The following is a 23,432-nucleotide window of genomic DNA, read 5'->3' on the forward strand; positions in this document are numbered from 1 at the left end:
TTCCAGGCAAATTTCCCTAAATTAAAGGGATTATTTCACTAATACACAAAAATATGGTTTTACGAAATTTTAAATATTTTAACAATTTTTTTGATTTTATTTACATAAAATACGGTATGTTTATGTTGTACTCTTGTTAATTTGTTGTTGATTTTTTTTGTTATATGTATGTTATTTTTTGTTATTATTTTGATGTTATTTTTTTATTACTTTTATGTTGTTTTTTTGTTGTTTTCGTGTTGTTTTTATAGAAAACCGTAAAAATGTAAAAAAATATTATGTAAACGTAAAAATATAATTTTTTTACAAAAAATAGTACCTCATGTAATTATACCTAAATTAAATGACAATAATATGCTAACCTTTCAAAATAACTTACTTAGATATGGAGAGAATTTTTTATGGTATAAATAAATAATGTTTTAGATTATTAATTTTTTTAGTTTTTTATATTGGGTTTTTCTATAATTTTATTAGGGATATGTATTAGATCACATTCAATGTTTTTAGGCTTATTCAGATCTCATATTTTATTAGGGGTGTTTATTTAGAATTTATCCCATATTTTAAAACTAGTATTTTTTGGATCGGATTTGATTTATCCAAAATTTTAGGTACAATATGATTAGATCCATCCAATCCAAGAAAAAATAGTAAAATTTTAATATTAATTTTCATATATATATAAATATTTTACGTATAATAATATAAAATCTAATTACTCATTCAAACTAAATGAAAAAACTAATTAGTTGGATTGGATGTTGGATATATTAAATTTTTGTACATTCCATCCAACATCCAAACCAATTAGATATTTAAAAATAACATCTAATCTGATCTAATCAAATTTGGATATCTAATATTTAACAATCAATTATCATTAAATTAGATCAATTTATACACACCCCTAATTTTTATATAAAATTTACTAATTATATTAGAAAATTCCCATTTAATACTCATAAAATAGTGTGTGCACTGATATATTAAAGTATAGTGAACAATATTTAAAATATGGATTTTAAACTTGTAAAATTCAGAAACTATATATAACCCACAAAAAGAAAAAGAAAAATAAAAAATAAAAAGATGAAAATTGTACTCATTTTAATTTGACATTACTAACATTTTCTTTTCTCATTTTTGGACAGAAAAATCACTAACCAATACAAATAACTAAAAGCTTATACATATATTAATTAAGATACAGATGAAACATGATGATGGAGCATTGGATTACATTATTATTTACTCTGAAATCCTTATCACAGACATTTGTTTCTTATCAGATGGTGCTAATAATAAGCGAGTCTTTGCTGCTTGTTCGACTCATTATTAGCATCGATGTTCGAGATGATGATGATGATGATGATGGTGAATTATTCTCCTTAGTAGTACTGGCTGTTGGCTGGAAACGAAATAAAAGCTTGTATAAATACATATAAATATATATAATGTGTGAACATGGATTGAGGGAGAGAGTTATTTTGAGAAATAGGAAGAGAAATAAGAAATTGAGTGAGCTTATAGTATGCATAGTCATAGTAAATATATAGAGCGAGAGAGAGTAGTTGACAGAGTAGAGTAATGAGAATTAGAGAGTCTGCAATGCATACTCATTTATATAAATATATATATATATATGTATGAAGCAGAAGTTGCAAGAGCAATAGAAGAAGCTAAAGCTAAAGCTAAATGGAGAGAAGAATTGAGAGCAAGATTGGTAAAGGTTTAGCGTTAGCTTATTTTTTGTCAGTGCATTTACTGCAAGAGAAGAAGCTTTAGCATTCTTGCTCTCAATTCTTCTCTTGCTCTTGCAACTCCTGCTTCTGCTCTTGCTCTCAAGTCTGCTCTGCTGGTGTGGTGTCATAGGTTGTTGTTCTTGAGAGATGTGGATATTCCTGACTGTCAAAGTGTTTTCTTCCCTCGAGCTTTTCATTCTCAACACATCAAAAATTGTTGTTCTTTAGATTTCTGTAGCATACACTATCTCTGGTTTACAATTCTACAATTTTTCATAATAAAAAAAAATCAGATGCTTGAAGAATCAATTAGCCTCATCAGAAAATACAAGCATCTGATGATATGTTGGTTTAGATTTTGCTTCTTGCTCTAGAATTTGATACATTTACATATATTGGTTTAAAAGTTCTAGCATATGACATTACAAATGTAAGAAAGAAAGGAATATATACATAATCCAAAATCTTAGAATAGGTAGCAAATGATAAATTTATGTGACTGCTTGCCTCTGAAACAATAAAAACATGTATTAGACACACTACAACCCCATACAAACATGAATCATTTTGAAATAGAAAGGTATATTAGAGGTACAACATTCTCGGACTGGATTGGAGACTCGGTTGTTTCTAATTTAGTACCAATCAGCATTATCAATTAGTTTAGTTTTTTTACTACAATTGTTGTTTAGTTTCTTGTGTGTTTTGTTCTTGACATTTATTATTCTTCTAAAAATAAAGATTAAAATATGATAAAATCATTTCTAGCAAAAGCATTAAGGTTGAAAAGTAGAGAGTTAGTGGCAGGTTAGGTAGGTATTTTAGTTGTAAATGGAGGTTGATCAAATGATGAAATTATTTTATAATGGCAGCATATATTAAGAGGATTATGTATCTTCAAATCAACTTAAATTCAAAGCATATGTGTTTGTTCTTTATTTTACAGTTTGTTAAGATTCAGTGAATATGTGAACTCTGTATATACTTGCAAAGTGTAATATGTGAACTTCGTATATACTTGCAAAGTGTATTTTGGTAACTGTCAAAACATAGCCAATAAATTTTGCACATGTATATATTTCCAATTAAGTCTGTCAGGGGGGCCTACTTTCTCTTCTTTCTCTGTCCCCTGGCCAATTGATCAATTCTTTAATATAATAGTGGCACACCATAGTTGACCAAAAGATCCAATTAAGTAATCAAAGCATCAAATGTCATCACGGGAACCAAAGTTATATCACTGAAATTTCAAGGAAAGAGGGTCTCTACTATTATAGTATTATTATTGTTACTATACTCTTCACTTACACATTGATTCTTATCATAACAACTTCTTTTTTATTGATTTCATTCTCATTTCCCAGATTCAAAACATATATACACTACTTGCTCTTGCTTTTGTCATTCATTCAATATGGCTGTTGAATTGGTTGCTGGTGCTTTGCTCTCAGCATCACTTCAAGTTCTGTTTGAGAGATTGGCCTCTCAAGACATACCACAGCTGTTCCAAGGAAAGAAACCCATTCTGAAGCTGCTCGACAAGCTCAACACTAGGATGTTATCAGCTAACAAACTGCTCAATGATGCTGAGGACAAGCAGCTGAGAGATGACAATGTCAAGCAATGGCTTTTCAAGCTTCAAGATGTCATCTATCAAGCTGACGATTTGGTCGACATGATTGACTATGAAGCTCTGCGATCCAATCAATCTAGCAGCCGCGCAACCAAGGTATTTCACCAACTGAAATCTGTCTCACCTTTGTTGTCCACATTTGATAGAACTGTGCAGCATGATGTCACTGAGATCCTTCTGAAACTAGATGATCTTCTTGATCAAAAGGATGCTCTTGGCTTGAGAGAAGGTGTTCGAAACAACTCTTCTCAAAGGCCACCTGCTCCTTTAGTTGAAGAATCTGATGTTTATGGAAGGCACGCTGAAAAAGAAACTATTGTTGATCTGTTGCTAAGAAGTGATGATGTTGATGGTGGTGATTATAAGATTTCTGTCATCCCTATTGTCGGGATGGGTGGTGTTGGCAAAACAACTCTTGCTCAACTTGTTTATGATGATGTTCGAGTCATTAAACATTTTGAGATTAGAGCATGGGTTACTGTGTCAGATGAGTTTGATATTTCAAAGGTAACGAGAGAGATCTTCGAGGGGGTCACTTCTAAAAAGTGTGATCTCCAGAACCCGAACGAAATTCGAAGAAAATTGAAGGAAGCATTGCAGGGGAAAAAGTTTATGTTTGTTCTTGATGATGTTTGGAACGAGTCTTATTCTTTGTGGAACACTTTGAGGAGTTGTTTTGAGTCTGGAACAAGTGGAAGTAAAATTGTAGTCACTACTCGGAGTGAAAATGTAGCCTCTACTATGGCCACCAGGGAAATTCATCAGCTACACACATTGTTAGATGATGATTGCTGGCAATTATTTGTCAAACATGCTTTTAGAAACATGGATGACCTTCTTAACTACAAAGATTTGGAGATACTAGGTAGGAAAATAGTGGACAAGTGCAAAGGGCTTCCTTTAGCAATAGTATCTCTCGGTGGACTATTGCGCTCCGAAAGAAATGTCAAGAAATGGGAGGACATACTTAAGAGTGACACATGGGAGGAGTTGTACAAGAAGGAGGGTTCTATTCTTCCAGCTTTATGGTTGAGCTACCGTCACTTACCTGGACATCTCAAGCGATGTTTTGCGTTTTGTTCTATTTTCCCTAAAGATTACGAGTTTGAAAGAAAAGAATTGATTTTGTTGTGGATGGCTGAAGGATTTTTGCAATTTGATAAAAAAAGCAAAAAGTTGGAGGAGCATGGGGAAGAATACCTTGAAGATCTTTTGTCAAGGTCTTTGTTTCAACATTCGAAGAAGATTAAATCATTCCTCCAAATGCATGACTTAGTACATGATTTAGCTGTGTTTGTATCAAATGATTTTGGCCTTAGGTTGGAATATTCTAGTAATGATTTACTTAAACTTTCAGCAAAGACACGCCACTTGTCATATATGAAGAAGTGGGAATACGACCTCAACAAATTCAAGGGATTGCATGAAGCCCAGAGCTTGCGTACCTTTCTAGCACTGCCATTCCAATCAAACCATTTCACCTCAAACAAGATGAAGTATGATATGTTGCTTACAAGTGGAAGTTGTTTAAGAGTTCTTTCTTTATGTCAATGTTCTATGAAGAAGCTGCCTCATTCAATTGGAAATCTAAAGCATTTGAGGTATTTGGACTTGTCTTTCACTCCACTTCAAGAATTGCCTGATTCAGTTTGTAATTTGTACAATTTACAGACTTTATTATTATATGAGTGTTGGAAGATTCGTGAATTACCAAAGAAGATGGGAAGGTTAATCAACTTGCGATATCTAGATATTGATGGTGTACCACTAAAAGATTCAGAGTTTCCCCAACAACTTAGTACTATGAAACACTTGTCTTTCTTATCCAATGTGGTTTTGAGTAATGATAGAAATAGTAGTGGAGGATTTGAAATGAAAAAAGTAGGAAAGCTTGAGAACTTACGCTGCATTTCTGGTTTGGAAAATATCAAGGATGGTAGAGAAGCTTCGGAGGCTAATCTGAAGGATAAGAAGTATCTTTCGGAGCTGACTTTGAAGTGGGATGATGATGATAATGACGGCTATGTAGCTGCTAATTCACAAAAGGAAAAAGAGAAAGAAAAGGATATACTTGATGCGCTTAGACCACATACAAATTTGGAGCATCTTAGAATTGTAGGTTATAGAGGTTCATCATTCTCAGAGTGGATTGGAGATTCTGCATTTGCTAAGTTAGTATCAGTCAGCTTTATCAATTGTAAGAATTGTTGTGTTTTACCCCCACTTGGGCAGCTACCATTTCTCAAACAACTTAATATTAGAGGATGTGATAGTGTGATCTCAATAGGTGATGACAATTACAAGGCCGCTCTTCCTTTATTCAGTTGTCTAGAGTCACTAACGATTGCAGATATGATGGAGTGGAAAGATTGGTCATTCAGTAGTGAAGAAGCTATGCAACAAGGTCAAATACTATTCCCTCTTCTCAAATGGCTAGAACTTAGTAATTGTCCAAAGCTTGATGTTGGGTTACCGGGTTGTTATCTACCATCCTTAGAAAAACTGCATATCTGGAAGTGTGAAGGAATGGTGGGTTTGGTCCCAAGAACTACTCAGCACACAGGCACAGGCACAGCTCCCTCTCTTGTGGAGATACATATAGAGGATTGTCTGGTGTTGGAATCGCTTCTAGGGTGGGGATCACTACACTCCAAACTAAAGAAGATTGAGTTACACAATTCCAAAAGGCTGTTTGAGAACCATAAGCAATGGGATCTGCATAGACTCTCCTCTTTGGAATCCTTACATATCAGTGGGTGGGAAGCTGTTAGTTTTCCATACGAGGCAGGCCTTCCGACCACTCTAACTAAAGTCAACATTTGGGATTGTAGTAAGCTTGAAACTCTAAACAACAAGGCCTTTCAACAACTTACCTCCCTTCAGAAATTGTATATTAAAAACTGTCCAAGGCTGCGGTGCTTGCCCGAAGAGGGGCTGCCTTCTTCCCTTTCTTATTTAAAAATAAGAGATTGTCCTTTGTTAAAGCAACAGTGTGAGAAAGAGAAAGGAGAAGATTGGCCTAAGATTCAACACATCACAAAAGTAACATTAGATGATGGTGAATGAACATATCAACTAAATGCTGTGTCTGCATCTACATTGATCTCTCTCTTTCTCAATTACATTATTCTCTTTCTTCTTTTGCTTCTTTTATTTATTATTATTAAGGCTGTAGCGTTGTTGGATTATTGTCATGCAATTAAATTCAGATTTAGTTGGAAAACCAATGAATATGAATATGAAAACGTTAATAAAGTACAACTCTTACATATTTGTTTTGTCTAACTCTATAATTATGAAGAAAGGCAGTGCTTACAGGTTTCAATAGCAGACACTGTCAGTCTAAACAGTAAACAACAAAATCTCTGGTTCACTAGCCTACCAGTACTCCTAATCTGAAAGAAGAAGATCATTGTTCATATCTTCATAAGCAATGAGATGACCGTGGTCGTGGCCAAACATTACAAGTGTGTGTGACGTTGCTGGGGTGGTCATGGCTGAAGTAGGTATATAGGTTGAGTGTATGAGTAGTATTGAGGAATTAAATGTGTAATGAGGCTGCTTGTTTCAGTTACTAATTGCCCCATTTTGCAGTTGTCAAAGACAAGACAATTTTGTGTTGAGTATTGAATAAACAAGGATTAAGTACAGAAATAAACACATAAAAGATTCTGCATTTGTACCATCCATGAGATGAACAAATTTTAATGGTCTAATAATGTTACATTGAGCATTTTGTGTTTATTAAATGTAAAATTTGTAAGAGGTGTATCGTTATTGGTACTATTTAATATCAAATCCCGTATATCTTCATTTAAAAACTATTACAAAGAATTAAAAATAAATTGTAAGGTGTTACCTAGTGATGGTATTGGTGTAAGACAATAGTATTTCTTAATTTTATGTTTCACATACCAAGTTTGTCATTGGGAAAATGGAATCCTATATATGATAAAATTAATAAAATCTAAAGGGGAAGAGGCTACAGCACATGATAGCAGTTGTTTTGTTTGCATTACTACTCTTGTATTAAACAAAGTGCAAAGAAACGGTCGGTGACTCACATGCCCTTTATTTTTTTATATATATATTATCAATCGCTTATGGAATTTGCTGCAATAGTAATAACACAACACACTTTACAATACAGAGTCAGTCAACAAATTATTATAACCAAACCAACTGCATCCATCCAATACTATTCTTTCTTTGCTGCTCAAAATAAGCTTGATTTGATTTTTGTTGCACACTATGGCTGCTGAATTGGTTGTTGGTGCTTTGGTCTCTTCTTCACTTGAGTTCTTGTTTGAGAAATTGGTGTCTGAGCAAATATCCCAGCTGTTTCAGGGAAAGAATAAGCCCATTCTGAAGCTTCTGGACAAGCTCAACACTAAGCTCTTATCAGCTAATGCACTCTTCAATGATGCTGAGGAGAAGCAACTGAGAGATGACAATGTCAAGAAGTGGCTTTTCAAGCTTCAAGATGGCATCTATCAAGCCAACGACTTGGTGGACATGATGGACTATGAAGCTCTCCGATCCAAGATTAAACGTGATCAACCTGGCAGTCGCGCAACCAAGATGTTTCACCAACTGAGATCCATGCCACCCTTTGTGTTTAACTTTCAAAAAGCTGTACAGAGTGATGCCACTGAGATCCTTGTTAAACTAGATGATCTTCTTGCTCAAAAGGATGCTCTTGGCTTGAGAGAAGGTGTTCAAAACAATTTTACTCAAAAGCCACCTGCTCCTTTAGTCGAAGAATCCGATGTTTATGGGAGGCATGCTGAAAAGGAGACCATTGTTGATTTGCTGCTGAGAGATGATACAGTTGATGGAGGAAATGCTATTTCTGTCATTCCGATCGTCGGGATGGGTGGTGTTGGCAAAACCACTCTTGCTCAACTTGTTTATGATGATGATCGAGTTAGAAAACATTTCGAGCTAAGAGTATGGGTTACTGTTTCAGATGAGTTTGATATTTCAAAGATAACAAGAGAGATCTTTGAGGGGGTCACTTCCAACAAATGTGAAATCGAGAACCCAGATGAAATTCGAAGAAGATTAAAGGAAGCATTGCAGGGGAAGAAGTTTATGTTTGTTCATGACGATGTTTGGAATGAGTCTTATACTTTGTGGGACTCTTTGAAGAGTTGTTTCGATTCTGGAGCAAATGGAAGTAAAATTGTAGTCACTACTCGAAGTGAAAGTGTCGCCTCTACTATGGCCACTGGGGATATTCATCATCTCCGGATTTTATCAAATGAAGATTGTTGGCAATTATTTGTCAAACATGCTTTTAGAAACAATGACAATCTCGATACTAAGTGCAAAGATTTGGAAGTACTTGGTAGACAAATTGTGGAAAAATGCAAAGGTCTTCCTTTAGCTATAAAATCTCTCGGTGGATTATTGCGCTCTGAACGAAATTCTAAGAAATGGGAAGATATACTTATGAGTGACACATGGAAGGAGTTGTACAAGAAGGAGGGTTCCATTCTTCCAGCGTTATGGTTGAGCTATCGTCACTTACCTGGACATCTCAAGCAATGTTTTGCTTATTGTTCTATATTCCCTAAAGATTATGAATTTGAAAGAAAAGAATTGATTTTGCTGTGGATGGCTGAAGGTTTTTTGTCACTTGATAAAAAAGGTAAAAAGATGGAGGAATATGGGGAGGAATACCTTGAGGAACTTTTATCAAGGTCATTGTTTCAATATTCAAATAAAGAAAAATCATTGCTCCAAATGCATGACCTGCTACATGATTTGGCCATATTCGTATCAAATGACTTTTGCTTTAGGTTGGATTTGAGTAATGATTTGCTTGAACTTCCAGCAAATACACGACACTTGTCATTTTTGAAGAAGGCAAATTACAAAGTCCACAAAGGCAAGGGATTACATGAAGCCAAGGGCTTGCGTACCTTTCTAGCAATATCATTCCAATCAAATAGGTATTACTGGAGTATGGAGTGTGATATGTTTCTTACATGTGGAAGTTGTTTAAGAGTTCTTTCTTTAAGTCAACGTTATATGGAGAAGCTACCTCATTCCATTGGTAATCTAAAGCATTTGAGGTACCTGGACTTGTCTGACACTTCAATTAGAGAATTACCTGATTCAGTTTGTAATTTATACAATTTACAGACTTTATTATTATTTGGGTGTAATTTTCTTCGTGAATTACCCAAGAAGATAGGAAGGTTAATCAACTTGCGATATCTAGATATTGATCGTGTACCTCTGAAAGAGCCTCCTCAAGAACTTAGTAGCATAAAACACTTGTATTTTTTATCCCATGTCACTTTGAGTGGTGATAGAAATAGTGGAGGATTTAAAATGAATAAGGTAGGAGAACTTGGGAATTTACGGTGCATTTCTGGTTTGGAAACTATCAAGGATGCAAGAGAAGCTTCAGAGGCTAATATGAAGGATAAGAAGTGCCTTTCTAAACTGACTTTGAGGTGGGATGATAATGGCAGTGTAGCTGATGATTCAGCAAAAGAAAAAGAAAAGGACATACTTGATGCACTTCGGCCACATACAAACTTGGAGCATCTTGAGATTGAATGTTACAAAGGTACAACATTCTCTGACTGGATTGTAGACTCTGCATTTTCTAAGTTAGTATCAGTCAGCTTTATTGATTGTAAGAATTGTAGTATTTTACCCCCACTTGGGAAGCTGGCATTTCTCAAAGATCTCACAATTAAGGGATGTGATAGTGTGATCTCAATAGGTGATGAGATTCCTCATGATCAAGGTCTTCTTCTATTCAGATGTCTAGAATCATTAAGGATTGCAGATATGATGGAGTGGAAAAATTGGTCATTTGCTATTCTTGAAGAAGAAGGTCAAATATTATTCCCTCTTCTTCAATCACTTCATTTGAAGAATTGTCCAAAGCTTAAAGTTGGGTTACCTGGTTATCTTTCATCCTTGGAATGTCTGAGTATCAGTAATTGTGAACAAATGGTGGGTTTGGTCCCGAGAACTACTCAACAGACCGTCATAGGCACAGCCCTTTCCTCTCTTGCCTATCTATGGATAAGGGGTTGTCCAATGTTGGAATCACTTCTAGACTGGGGATCACTCTCCAAAGTAAAGATGATTGAATTATGTAAGTGCAAAAGGCTCTTTGAGAACCGTAAGCAATGGGATCTGCATAGACTCTCCTCTTTGGAATCCTTAGTTATCAAGGGTTGGGAAGATGATTCTTTTCTAGATGAGGGGTTCCTTCCGACCACTCTGAAGAAACTTGAATTTTCGGATTGTAGTAAGCTTGAAAGCCTAAATGGCAAGGCCTTTCAACAACTCACATCCCTTACTTTCTTATATATTATTAATTGTGAAAGGCTGCGGTGCTTGCCCGAAGAACTCCTACCTACTTCCCTTTCTGAATTAAGAATATGGAAATGTCCTTTGCTAAAGCAACGGTGTAAGAAAAGAGGAGAAGATTGGCCTAAGATTCAACACATTGGATATGTGACATTGGATTCTGCAGTGATGTCTGTAGGTATGTAAGGTACATTATTCTCTTTCTTCTTTTGCTTGATTCTTTTATTTATTAAATTCACTAATGTCATGTGTTGGATTATAATCATGCAACTAAGTTCTCAACTCATATCTCCATAGGCTTTCTCCATTTATTAATAGCTTCATCTATTCCAGCTTTATATGCAGTAGCTTATGATTATATATTAATAGACCTTTGTTACTACAATTTTCCTCTGCCAAAAGTGGGAACACTCTAAGACAAGTGACCTCTATCACTTTTTTCTGAAAAAAAACAAAAAAAGTAATTTTAGCATCATAATATTCAAAAGTATATATGTTTGATGTGAGTTTTATCCTTTATTTCCGATTTTAGCTACAGCTCTAAATAATCTTCTCATATCGATTTCCATTGCCTTTGCCTTTTTCAATGATGCTCAGGACAAGCAACTTCGAGATGACAATGTCAAGCAATGGCTTTTCAAGCTTCAAGATGTCATATATGTTAGATAAATTAATAATAAACCCGAAGATCAATTTGTATATAATATAGAATACAATAATAATATATTATAATTAGGTATGCGTACCTGATTGATACATATCAATTATCTCAATTCGATCCATAGCAATTACTTCAATTTGATAGTGCAATACTATCAACTAAGTCTTCCTCCGTAGATCTCTTAATCAGAAGCAGTTTATTTATCTGATCATCAAAACGTATACAATTGTGATGAGACAATATGTATTTATAGAGTTAAGGAGGGGACTTAGCTACATAATCCTAGTTGGACTGGACTTGCTCATCAAAGATTTGAGTTAACTAGAAAAGTCCATACTTCTGCTTCACCTAGATTTTACACACAGATACTAAGCCGATTAACTAGTGATCACCAACAATATGGGCTAACATAGCAAAGAACTATCCAATCAATCCAAATTTTAATAAATGTCCAAATAAAAAGTCTAACAATATATCCCAAACATAACAATTTCTTCTGCCATATGTCTGTGCAGGCTCCTTATTTAATTATTCACCAGAAAAATGGACTCTTAAGATTGTATTCCGTACAGTCAGATTTTATGGGGCTGATATTAGGAATCTTGTCGATGAAGCAGCAATTATGTCAGAGAGTAAAAACAATTACATTTTAGTGAACATTTTCCCAACTAGGTGTGAACGTTTTCACTTTAATATCTTGAAATCACAGCAGAACTTGTACTTTTTATTTGAGCAGTTGAAGTATTTGTCTTAGATAGCCCAAAGTCTTGAGAGTTAGCCCTTTAATTAGTCTTCTCGTAAAGAAAACAGTATTGATGAAGTCATTTTGTTTGTTATGATTTCTGTGTTGCAGGTGAGAAAAGGCCATACATACCAGAAAGATGTTGTTGGTGTATTACACAAACAATTGGTTGAGTGAATTTATGATGGGGTTTATAGCGCCATTTGCACCGAAGGGGCCTAAGGGCTTCCATCAATTGTAACTAGCTTTTCTCATTCAATTTTCCTACTACTTTTTGAGTTTGGAGTTTTCGGTTCTTATCTGATATTGTATTACTATTGCAGTATATTGAATAGACGGAAAAATACCAAGTTTATGATAATTATTATTATTATAATATTATTTGAAAGGGAAAATGGAATAACATGATAAAATTACTGCAGAAATAATCACAATACACGAGGACAGCTGTTTTGTTTGCATTACTTAATTCACATTGTTGATTCCATAATTTGATTAACAATATATTATTAATATATAGCAACTCAAAATTAAATCTCAACAAACAAAAAAATTACTGTAAAACTAATTAATTAAATCTAAATGAGAAGAAGACTATGCACAACACAACACATGATGACAGTTGTTTTGTTTGCATTACTAATTAATTAATACAACCCAATCCACTAACCAACTTATTTAATAATTAACAAATTATCAATCTCTCTCTCTCTCTCTCTCTCTCTCTATATATATATATATATATATATAACCATTAGTTTTGATATTTGGAATAAACTAAAGTAACACTATCAATAAACTTACACTTACATATATAATATCACCAAATACATGTTATCATTGTTGACCATTGTTGACCAAACAATCCAATAAAGTTATCAATTCATGGGCCATTCCATTATTATTTGCACTGAAATTCCAAGGAAAGAGCTTTCTTCATCATTTTTTCATTCTCATTCCCTTCCCATATATACTGTTTGCTTCAATTAATCCATTGGTTTCTTATCATAATAACTCTAATTATATTCTACATAATTATTCATTCTCATCACTAATCCCTACACAGATTCAACACATTACTTGTTGCTTTTGTCATTGATCAATAATATGGCTGCTGAATTGGTTGCTGGTGCTTTGCTCTCTGCTTCACTTCAGATTCTGTTTGAGAGATTGGCCTCTGAGGATATACCCAAGCTGTTCCAAGGAAAGAAACCCATTCTGAAGCTGCTGGACAAGTTGAACACTAAGATGTTATCAGCTAACAAACTGCTCAATGATGCTGAGGACAAGCAACTGAGAGATGACAATGTCAAGAAGTGGCTTTTCAAGCTTCAAGATGTCGTCTATCAAGCCGACGACTTGGTGGACATGATGGACTATGAAGCTCTGCGATCCAAGCTTACAAGCTGCAAGACCAAGGTATTTCGCAAACTGAAATCGATGCCACCTTTTGTGTTCAACTTTAATAAAGCTGTACAGAGTGATGCTACTGAGATCCTTGATACTCTAGATGATCTTCTTGCTCAAAGGGATGCTCTTGGCTTGAGAGAAGGTGTTCAAAGCACTTCTTCTCAAAGGCCTCCTGCTCCTTTACTCGAACAATCTGATGTTTATGGAAGGGATGCTGAAAAAGAAGCCATTTTTGATTTGCTGCTGAAAGATGATGTTGGTGGTGGTACTAACATTACAGTTATCCCGATTGTTGGGATGGGTGGTGTTGGCAAGACCACTCTTGCTCAACTTGTTTTCGATGATGTTCGTGTTATTAATCATTTTGAGCTAAGAGTATGGGTTACAGTGTCAGATCAGTTTGATATTTCAAAGATAACAAGAGAGATCTTTGAAAAGGTTACTTCTGAGGATGTCACTTCTAGAAAGTGTGATATCAAGAACCCAGAAGAAATTCGAAGAAGATTGAAGGAAGCATTACTGGGGAAGAAGTTTATGTTTGTTCTTGATGATGTTTGGAACGAGTCTTATACTTCGTGGGACTCTTTAAAGAGTTGTTTCGATTCTGGAGCAAATGGAAGTAAAATTGTTGTGACTACCCGGAACGAAGCTGTTGCCTTTACTATGGCCACTGGTGGGGATATTCATAATCTCCAAACATTGTCAAGTGAAGATTGTTGGAAGTTATTTGTCAAACATGCTTTTGTGCCCAACGATGACCTCAGTACTAAGTACAAAGATTTGGAGGAATTGGGTAGACAAATAGTAAACAAGTGCAAAGGCCTTCCGCTAGCAATAAAATCTCTCGGTGGATTATTGCGCTTTGAACGAAATGTTGAAAAATGGAAGGACATACTCAATAGTGACACATGGGAGGAGTTGTACAAGAAGGAGGGTTCCATTCTTCCAGCTTTATGGTTGAGCTACCGTCACTTACCTACACGTCTCAAGCAATGTTTCGCGTATTGTTCCATATTTCCCAAAGATTATCAATTTGAAAGAAAAAGATTGATTTTGTTGTGGATGGCACAAGGTTTTCTGCCACTTGATAAAAGTAGCAAAAAGATGGAGGAACATGGGGAGGAATACATTGAAGATCTTTTATCAAGGTCATTGTTTCAACATTCAAATAAAGAAAAATCATTGCTCCAAATGCATGACTTGGTACATGATTTGGCCATATTCGTATCAAATAATTTTTTCTTTAGGTTGGATTTGAGTAATGATCTACTTAACCTTTCAACGAAGACACGACACTTGTCATACATGAAAAGGGAATACGACATCGACAAAATTAAGGGCTTGCGTGTAGCTAAGAGCTTGCGTACCTTTCTAGCATTGCCATTCGAATGTGATTATTCATGGAACAACAAGGAGTATGATATGTTGCTTACAAGTGGAAGTTGTTTAAGAGTTCTTTCTTTAAGTGAATGCCGTATGGAGAAGCTGCCTCATTCAATTGCCAACCACAAGCATTTGAGGTACCTGGATTTGTCTTACACTGATATTACAAAGTTACCTGATTCAGTTTGTAATTTGTACAATTTACAGACTCTATTATTATTTGGGTGCAAAGAGCTTCGTGAATTGCCAAAGAAGATGGGAAGGTTAATCAACTTGCGATATTTAGATATTGAGGGGATACCTCTGAAAGATTCAGAATTTCCCCAAGAGCTTAGTACTATAAAACACTTGTACTTCTTATCTGATGTGGTTTTGAGTAGTGATAGAAATAGCAATGGAGGATTTATTATGAAAAATGTAGGACAGCTTGAGAACTTACTTAGAATTTCTGGGTTGGAAAATATCAAGGAAGCTAGAGAAGCTTTGGAGGCTAATTTGAAGGATAAGACATGTCTTTCGAAATTGACTTTGAAGTGGGATTATTTTGGTGTAGCTAATAATTCACATAAGGAAAAGGATATACTTGATGCACTTCAACCACATACAAACTTGGAGCATCTTGTGATTGATGGTTACAGAGGTTCAACATTCTCAGACTGGATTGGAGACACTGCATTTTCTAAGTTGGTATCAGTCAGCATTAATTTTTGTCAGAATTGTTGTATGCTACCCCCACTTGGGCAGCTACCATGTCTCAAAGATCTTAAGATTTTTGGATGTCGTAGGGTGATCTCAATAGGTGATGAGATTCTTGGTGAGAAGGGTCATCTTCTATTTAGATGTCTAGAATCCTTAACGTTTTCCTTCATGACGGGGTGGAAAAATTGGTCATTTAGTAGTGAAGCTATGCAACAAGGTCAAATATTATTCCCTCTTCTCAAAAGGCTTAATCTGTTTCTTTGTCCGAATCTCAATGTTGGTTTACCAGGTTGTTATCTTCCATCCTTGGAAGATCTCAGAATTGAGAATTGTAAAGGAATGGTGAGTTTCACAACCCCTCCCTCTCTTGTCGAGATATGTATAGATGAATGTCCAGTGTTGGGATCACACTCCAACGTAAAGAGGATTACATTAAGTTGCTCCAAAAGGCTGCAAAACGATCTGCATACATTCTCATCTTTAGAATCCTTATATATCGAAGGTTGGCAAGGTGATTCTTTTCCCAACGATGAGGGGCTCCTTCCGACCAATCTGAAGACACTTGACATTTCCGATTGTAGTAAGCTTGAGACCCTAAATGGAAAGGCCTTTCAACAACTCACATCGCTTCAGACATTGATAATTTTTAAATGTGAAAGACTGTGGTGCTTGCCAAAAGAAGGACTGCCTAATTCCCTTACTAAATTGTCAATTAGTGGATGTCCTTTGGTACAAAAACGGTGTGAGAAAGGAGGAGAAGATTGGCCTAAGATTCAACACATCACAGACGTGAATTTTGATCTCATTCATGGTCTTGGTACGTGACGGTACATTAATCTTTTTCTTCTTTTATTTTTTTGTTATAAGAAATTGAGTTTCATTTGTCATCACATCAGACAAACCATCAATGATCAATCCTAACTGATTGTATGTGCAGTTATTGTCGCAGCCAAAAAGTTTCTAATGGCTGGGAACAAATCGGTGTGAATTTGAAGAATGATACAAAGACCATGTAAGAATCATTAATAAGTTCCCCTTTGACAGAATTTGATTTGAAATGGAGAAATTTAAACAGGACAAGGAAGCTGTATTGTATTTTGATAAAGTTGGAAAACCACTGCAATATCAATATAAAATGGTATATTTATTTCTTTTTAGAAAACTTGAGTTGAAATAAACGACTGTTATATTTGTTTTCTCTAACACTAAAGTAATCTTATGATCATTTCAGGCTAAATCATGATCATGATGACAGGCAGCGTTCAGAGATTTATATAGCAGATGCTGAGTCTCATTGATTCTTCAATCCAGTTTTGCATCTCAAAGTTAACTAATTATTCTCTGTGTGTGTGTGTGTGTTTGCTTACCCCATTTTGCATTTGTAATAGTATTTGTAGCCTTTACTAATATCATAATCCCAAGTTTCTATCTTTACAAGACAAAGATTTTACCAACCCATCATCCATCAATTGGATTCCTAGTCATACCTAATTTTATAAATATTTTATAGAAAAAGAACATTTGAATGAAAGTGAAAATATTATGTTGTATGGTTGATATTGAAACCAACACTTAAAAAGGAAGGAATACCAATCCGAAATCTTACAAAAGATCAAAGGATAAATTTATATAAGCATCCTCTAAATCCTTTCTTCAACCACTTCAATACTATTTTAGAGGTACATCTATGATCTATATTATGCTGTATTCTGTATGGTTGTAATATAAACTTAAATTTTGCTCCATTTATTTACTCTCTCTCTCTCTCTCCTCTCTTCAGTAAATGAGGGTGGCGCGGCTCAAGATCCACTGTCTTCCAATGACTTTTCATCTTTATGCATATCGCCAGACTTTGAATTCCATCAATCAAATTCGTTTTTCATACCAAATTTTAAACATGTTCTATAAAAATATGATTTGAACATGTAATGGACTCTTTGCACTATCACACCTGTACGTGTGTGGTGGCCTGGTGTGTGAGTCTTCACCCATGCGCACAAAACTAGGTGACCCTTAAGGCCCACACTCAATTCTCAAGGTTGCATCTTATATATACTTATGAATAGGAGTTCCTGTCCCATGAAAAATCATTCTTTACCCCCAACTCGCCATTGTTAAAGACAGATAGTTTTCTGTTCGGTATTGAAAACTACAAGAGCCAATGAGAAATTAACATATTGCATGTGAAACAAGGTAGGAATATTCCAATTCTGCTCATATTTATTCAAGGGAATAATCTCAACATGTGGTGCAAACTTTAGTTTTAGTAATTTGAGTATGTATTTTACCACCAAACCAATTGTTCAGTCAACTATAGAATTGATGGATGTGATAGTGTGATTTCATGTCAAAGGTTCTGTATTCAGAAAGCTTATAAAGAGAAGTGACAAAGTACTGTTGAACTTTGTAAGCATGGCAAAATAACTTGGAGATTACTCAAAATGTGAAAATGATATAAGTCAATAAGTGTCAAAAAGTAAGAAAAGGAAAGAAGATTATTTAAAGACTTTTGTCTTTTAAGAAATTTCCTTGCAGTAGTGAAACAAATTAAAGCAGAGTTATGATGACTATATATATACCTTAACTTCCATAATGTTATTAATTAACCCACTATCAATTCTTTAATCTATACTGAACAATAATTAGAAAAAGTTAGTTTTGAGACTAATGGTACACCATTGCTGACCAAACAATCCATTCATCCAATAAATTATCAAAGCAAAAATTGTTAATAAAGAAAAAAGAGGTGATCATTCAACTTTGTTCATGGGTCATTCATACATTATTATTTCCTCAGAAATTTCCAAGGAAAGAGGCTATACATGTTAATAAAGTATACACTCACTCACTCACTCACTCACTTACCCATTCGTTTCTTTCTTTCTTCATTCTCATCCGTAACCCCTTCACAGATTCAACAAAGAACTTGTTACTTTTGTCATTGATCAATATGGCTGCTGAATTGGTTGGTGGTGCTTTGCTCTCTGCTTCACTTCAAGTTCTGTTTGACAGATTGGCCTCGGAGGACATATCCCAGCTGTTCCAAAGAAAGAAACCCATTTTGAAGCTGCTAGACAAGTTGAACACTAGGATGTTATCAGCTAATAAACTGCTCAATGATGCTGAGGAGAAGCAACTTCGAGATGACAATGTCAACAACTGGCTTTCCAAGCTTCAAGATGTCATCTATCAAGCCGACGACTTGGTGGACAGGATCGATTATGAAGCACTGCGAACCAAGCTTGAAGATCACGATCAATCTAGCAGCCCCACAACCAAGGTTGTTCACCAACTGAAGTCTATGTCACCTTTCTTGTCCACATTTGATAAAACTGTACAAAATGATGCCACTGAGATCCTTGGTACACTAGATGATCTTCTTGCTCAAAAGGATGCTCTTGGCTTGAGAGAAGGCCTTCAAAACACGTCTTCTCAAAGGCCTCCTGCTCCTTTACTCGAACAATCTGATGTTTATGGAAGGGATGCTGAAAAAGAAGCCATTGTTGATTTGTTGCTAAAAGACGATGTTGATGGTGGTACTAACATTTCAGTCATCCCGATTGTTGGGATGGGTGGCGTTGGCAAGACCACTCTTGCTCAACTTGTTTATGATGATGTTCGAGTTAAAAATCAATTTGAGCTAAGAGTGTGGGTTACGGTGTCAGACCAGTTTGATATTTCAAAGATAACAAGAGAGATCTTTGAGGGTGTCACTTCCAACAAATGTGAAATTGAGAACCCAGACGAAATTCGAAGAAGATTGAAGGAAGCATTGCAGGGGAAGAAGTTTATGTTTGTTCATGATGATGTTTGGAATGAGTCTTATACTTTGTGGGACACTTTGAAGAGCAGTTTCGATTCTGGAGCAAATGGAAGTAAAATTGTTGTAACTACTCGAAGCAAAGCTGTTGCCTCTACTATGGCCACTGGTGGGGATATTCATCATCTCCAAACTTTGTCAAATGAAGATTGTTGGAAGTTATTTGTCAAACATGCTTTTGGACCCAACGATGACCTCGGTAATAAGTACAAAGATTTGGAGGAATTGGGTAGAAAAATAGTAGGCAAGTGCAAAGGTCTTCCGCTAGCAATAAAATCTCTCGGTGGATTATTGCGCTCTGAACGAAATGCCGAAAAATGGAAGGACATACTCAATAGTGACACATGGGAGGAGTTGTACAAGAAGGAGGGTTCTATTCTTCCAGCTTTATGGTTGAGCTACCATCACTTACCTACACGTCTCAAGCAATGTTTTGCGTATTGTTCCATAATTCCCAAAGATTATCAATTTGAAAAGAAAAAATTGATTTTGTTGTGGATGGCACAGAATTTTCTACCACTTGATAAAAACAGCAAAAAGATGAAGGAACATGGGGAGGAATACATTGAAGATCTCTTATCAAGATCATTGTTTCAATATTCTAATAAAGAAAAATCATTGCTCCTAATGCACGACTTGGTACATGATTTGGCCATATTCGTATCAAATATTTTTTGCTTTAGGTTGGATTTGAGTAATGATCTACTTAACCTTTCAACAAAAACTCGTCACTTGTCATATATGAAGAGGAAATACGACATGGACAAAGTTAAGGGCTTGTGTGAAGCCAAGAGCTTGCGTACCTTTCTAGCATTGCCATTCGATGAAAAGTTTGTCACATCAGAAAACATATCATATATGGAGTATGGTATGTTGCTTACAAGTGGAAGTTGCTTAAGAGTACTTTCTTTAAGTCAATGTCTATCTATGAAGAAGCTGCCTCATTCAATTGCCAATCACAAGCATTTGAGGTATCTGGACTTGTCTCACCCTCATATTGAAAAATTACCTGATTCAGTTTGTAATTTGTACAATTTACAGACTTTATTATTACGTGGGTGTGAAGAGCTTCGTGAATTACCAAAGAAGATGGGAAGGTTAATTAACTTGCGATATCTAGATATTGAGGGTGTACGTCTGAAAGAGCTTCCCCAAGAACTGAATACTATAGAACACTTGTATTTCTTATCTGATGTGTTTTTGAGTAGTGGAGGATTTAATATGAAAAAGGTAGGACAGCTTGAGAACTTACATAGCATTTTTGGGCTGGAAAATATCAAGGATGCGAGAGAAGCTTCGGAGGCTAATTTGAAGGATAAGAAGTGTCTTATGCAACTAACTTTGGAGTGGGATGGTAATGGTGTCGTGGCTAATAGTTCACAACAAGAAAAGGATATACTTGATGCACTTCGACCACATACAAACTTGGAGCATCTTAAGATTCAAGGTTACAAAGGCACAAGATTTTCAGAGTGGATTGTAAGTTCTGCATTTTGTAAGTTAGCATATATGACAATTATCAATTGTAAGAATTGTTGTATGCTACCTCCACTTGGGCAGCTACCATTTCTCAAAAATCTTACAATCAAGGGATGTGATAGTGTGATCTCAATAGGTAATGAGATTCTTGGTGACGAGGGTTCTCTATTCAGATGTTTAGAATCGTTAGAGATTTCCAATATGCCGGAATGGAAAGATTGGTCATTTAATAGTGAAGCTATGCAACAAACTCAAATATTATTCCCTCTTCTCAAAAGCCTTTTTTTGTGTAGATGTCCAAAGCTTAAAGTTGGGTTACCAAGTTGTCACCTTCCATCCTTGGAACAAGTTGGTGTAATGAGATGTGAACAAATGGTGAGTTTGGTCCCGATAACAGAAACTCAACAAATCGTCACACCCACAGCCCTTCCCAAACTAAAGCGGATTATGTTATTCAACTCCAAAAGGGTCTTTGATCTGCACACACTCTCATCTTTAGAATTCTTAAATGTCTATTATTGGGAAGATGATTGTTTTCCCGAAGACGAAGGGCTGCTTCCGACCACTCTGAAGACACTTCAAATTCAATTTTCTAATAAGCTTGAAAGCTTAAATGGCAAGGCCTTTCAACAACTCACATCCCTTCAGAGATTGTATATTTATAATTGTGAAAGGCTGCGGTGCTTGCCAGAAGAAGGGCTGCCTACTTCCCTATCTCAATTACATATAGATCAATGTCCTTTGTTAAAGCAACAGTGTGAGAAAGAGAAAGGAGAAGATTGGCCTAAGATTCAACACATCACACATCTGTCGTTGGATAGGGAACGTATCAATTAAATGGTCTGTCTGCATTGATGTCTCAAGTTTAGCAGCAGTTAAAGCAAGATTAGCAGAAGCAGACAGTTGTTGTTCTACTTGTTCTTATCCAAGTTCCCAAGTTTCTTGCAATTGCTCGACGGAATGCAAGAAAAGATCCTAGAAGAAGAAGGGAAACCGGAGGGGTAAGTTAGTTATCAAACATTTTTACTTAATTCCCTTTTTGCAACTTCACAATGTGCTTTTTTTTTCCTTACCTTTGATATATAGGAGGAGGAGGTTAAACAGAAATCAAAGGGCCTTTCTCCAGATGTTTGAAGACTTTGTTCAACCATTCCACAAGCCACTCAAATCAAACTACAATTTTATTCCAACTTCAACAATACGCAATTTCAGACACAAGTTGTTGTTCTTGAGAGATGTAGATATTCTCAGATTGTAAAGTAACCATTGTGCCTTCTATTTTCTCATGAATTGAGACTCATTGATTCTTCAAGCATCTAATAAGTTCTTTCTACAACTACTTTAGTAGTTTAAAAGTTGTTGAATCTATTGCTTTAGATTTTGCTTATTTCTTTAGATACTTAAGTGCTTAATGGCACATAGTAAATGTACTGAAATCTCAAGTGATTGGAGAGTGAAAGACATATTTTCATTAAAATGTTACCTTTGAATATCCATATTTCAGCCAGACTTATAATCAATAAAAATAACAATCAATTATTAAAGCATTAGCATTTAGCATTGGGCAGACCAGTTGGATTCATAATATGCATATGCATTTGAGCCCACATACCAAATTATATTCCAGCCACAATTTATAAACCTATTATACCAATCAATTAGCACAGGGCACTGTTACGAAAATTATTAATTACTACGCAAGTGTACGCAATCAAGTAGTATACTCACGCAAGTGAGTTCGAACCACAGGAAATTGGATTAATTACTACTAAACTATACTTATAATTCTATTTGGCAAATCAAAAGTATTTATGATTGAAAAAAGAAGAAAGAAATTCAAGAAACTTAAAGAAACAAGTGAATATTAATCAAGATGAGAGAATAGGGAGACGAATCCTGTTGTTAAGTTACCAATGTTAATGTCTAATTGCTATCCTTCTCTTGAAGTGAATGACAGATTATAAATTAACCTAGCTCTTTTCAGATCTTCTAGGTTCTAAATCTCATGCTCTCTAATTAATCTCTTAATTAAACTAACATGAAATCAGCATTAAACAATAATCTAAATATCACAAAGGCTACGTAAATACTTTCGTTTCACATCAAAACCTAGACTATCCAATTTTAGCATTCTCAATTCTCACTTTTCAGATTTCGAATTGAGATCATAAAACATGTAAAAGGTGATCAATCTTGCACATGGAAATTAAACACAAATATGAATAGTGTTCACAATCAAGATGGAGGAATGTCAATTATTCATTAACTAGGAAAAACTTAAACAACATTCATCATTCTCCCTAAATAGGAGTTTAGTTCAAAACATCCATAATCAAATCCATAATTAACATTGAAACAGAAAATAGCATAGAAAAATTAAAGAGAAGAGAAAGAACTAGTTGAAGAAATTGATTCGGGTCGCCACAAGCCGCTCTTCTAGCCTCCTCCTTTGATTCTAGGGCTCCAAATCTGAATAATCCCTAATTTTCACGAACTCTCTCTATTTAAACCAAATCTCA

At 35.2% G+C, this 23,432-nt stretch overlaps 4 protein-coding genes across 4 annotated transcripts; all 4 read left to right on the forward strand.

Moving 5' to 3' along the window:
• Nucleotides 1-2,998: 2,998 nt before the first annotated feature.
• LOC115710041 (putative disease resistance RPP13-like protein 1) lies at nt 2,999-6,647 on the forward strand. The gene has a single exon (XM_030638353.2). It carries the CDS (start codon nt 3,160-3,162, stop codon nt 6,442-6,444), a length of 3,285 nt encoding a protein of 1,094 aa, XP_030494213.2. The 5' UTR covers nt 2,999-3,159; the 3' UTR covers nt 6,445-6,647.
• Nucleotides 6,648-7,521: 874 nt separating this feature from the next.
• Nucleotides 7,522-10,905, forward strand: LOC115709446 (putative disease resistance RPP13-like protein 1). Its single transcript, XM_061111345.1, has one exon. The coding sequence runs from the start codon at nt 7,630-7,632 to the stop codon at nt 10,903-10,905; it is 3,276 nt and encodes a 1,091-aa protein (XP_060967328.1). The 5' UTR covers nt 7,522-7,629.
• Nucleotides 10,906-12,914: 2,009 nt separating this feature from the next.
• On the forward strand, nt 12,915-17,231 carry LOC115710046 (putative disease resistance RPP13-like protein 1). The gene is made up of 3 exons (XM_030638357.2): nt 12,915-16,431; nt 16,552-16,752; nt 16,846-17,231. The coding sequence occupies exons 1-2, from the start codon at nt 13,230-13,232 to the stop codon at nt 16,599-16,601; spliced, it is 3,252 nt and encodes a 1,083-aa protein (XP_030494217.2). The 5' UTR covers nt 12,915-13,229; the 3' UTR covers nt 16,602-16,752; nt 16,846-17,231.
• A 1,116-nt stretch (nt 17,232-18,347) lies between these two features.
• On the forward strand, nt 18,348-22,409 carry LOC133036307 (putative disease resistance RPP13-like protein 1). The gene is made up of 2 exons (XM_061112863.1): nt 18,348-21,914; nt 22,000-22,409. Exon 1 carries the CDS (start codon nt 18,565-18,567, stop codon nt 21,748-21,750), a length of 3,186 nt encoding a protein of 1,061 aa, XP_060968846.1. The 5' UTR covers nt 18,348-18,564; the 3' UTR covers nt 21,751-21,914; nt 22,000-22,409.
• The last annotated feature ends 1,023 nt before the right edge of the window (nt 22,410-23,432 follow it).

Source organism: Cannabis sativa, chromosome 3 (assembly GCF_029168945.1).
Source record: "Cannabis sativa cultivar Pink pepper isolate KNU-18-1 chromosome 3, ASM2916894v1, whole genome shotgun sequence".
NCBI lineage: Eukaryota > Viridiplantae > Streptophyta > Magnoliopsida > Rosales > Cannabaceae > Cannabis > Cannabis sativa.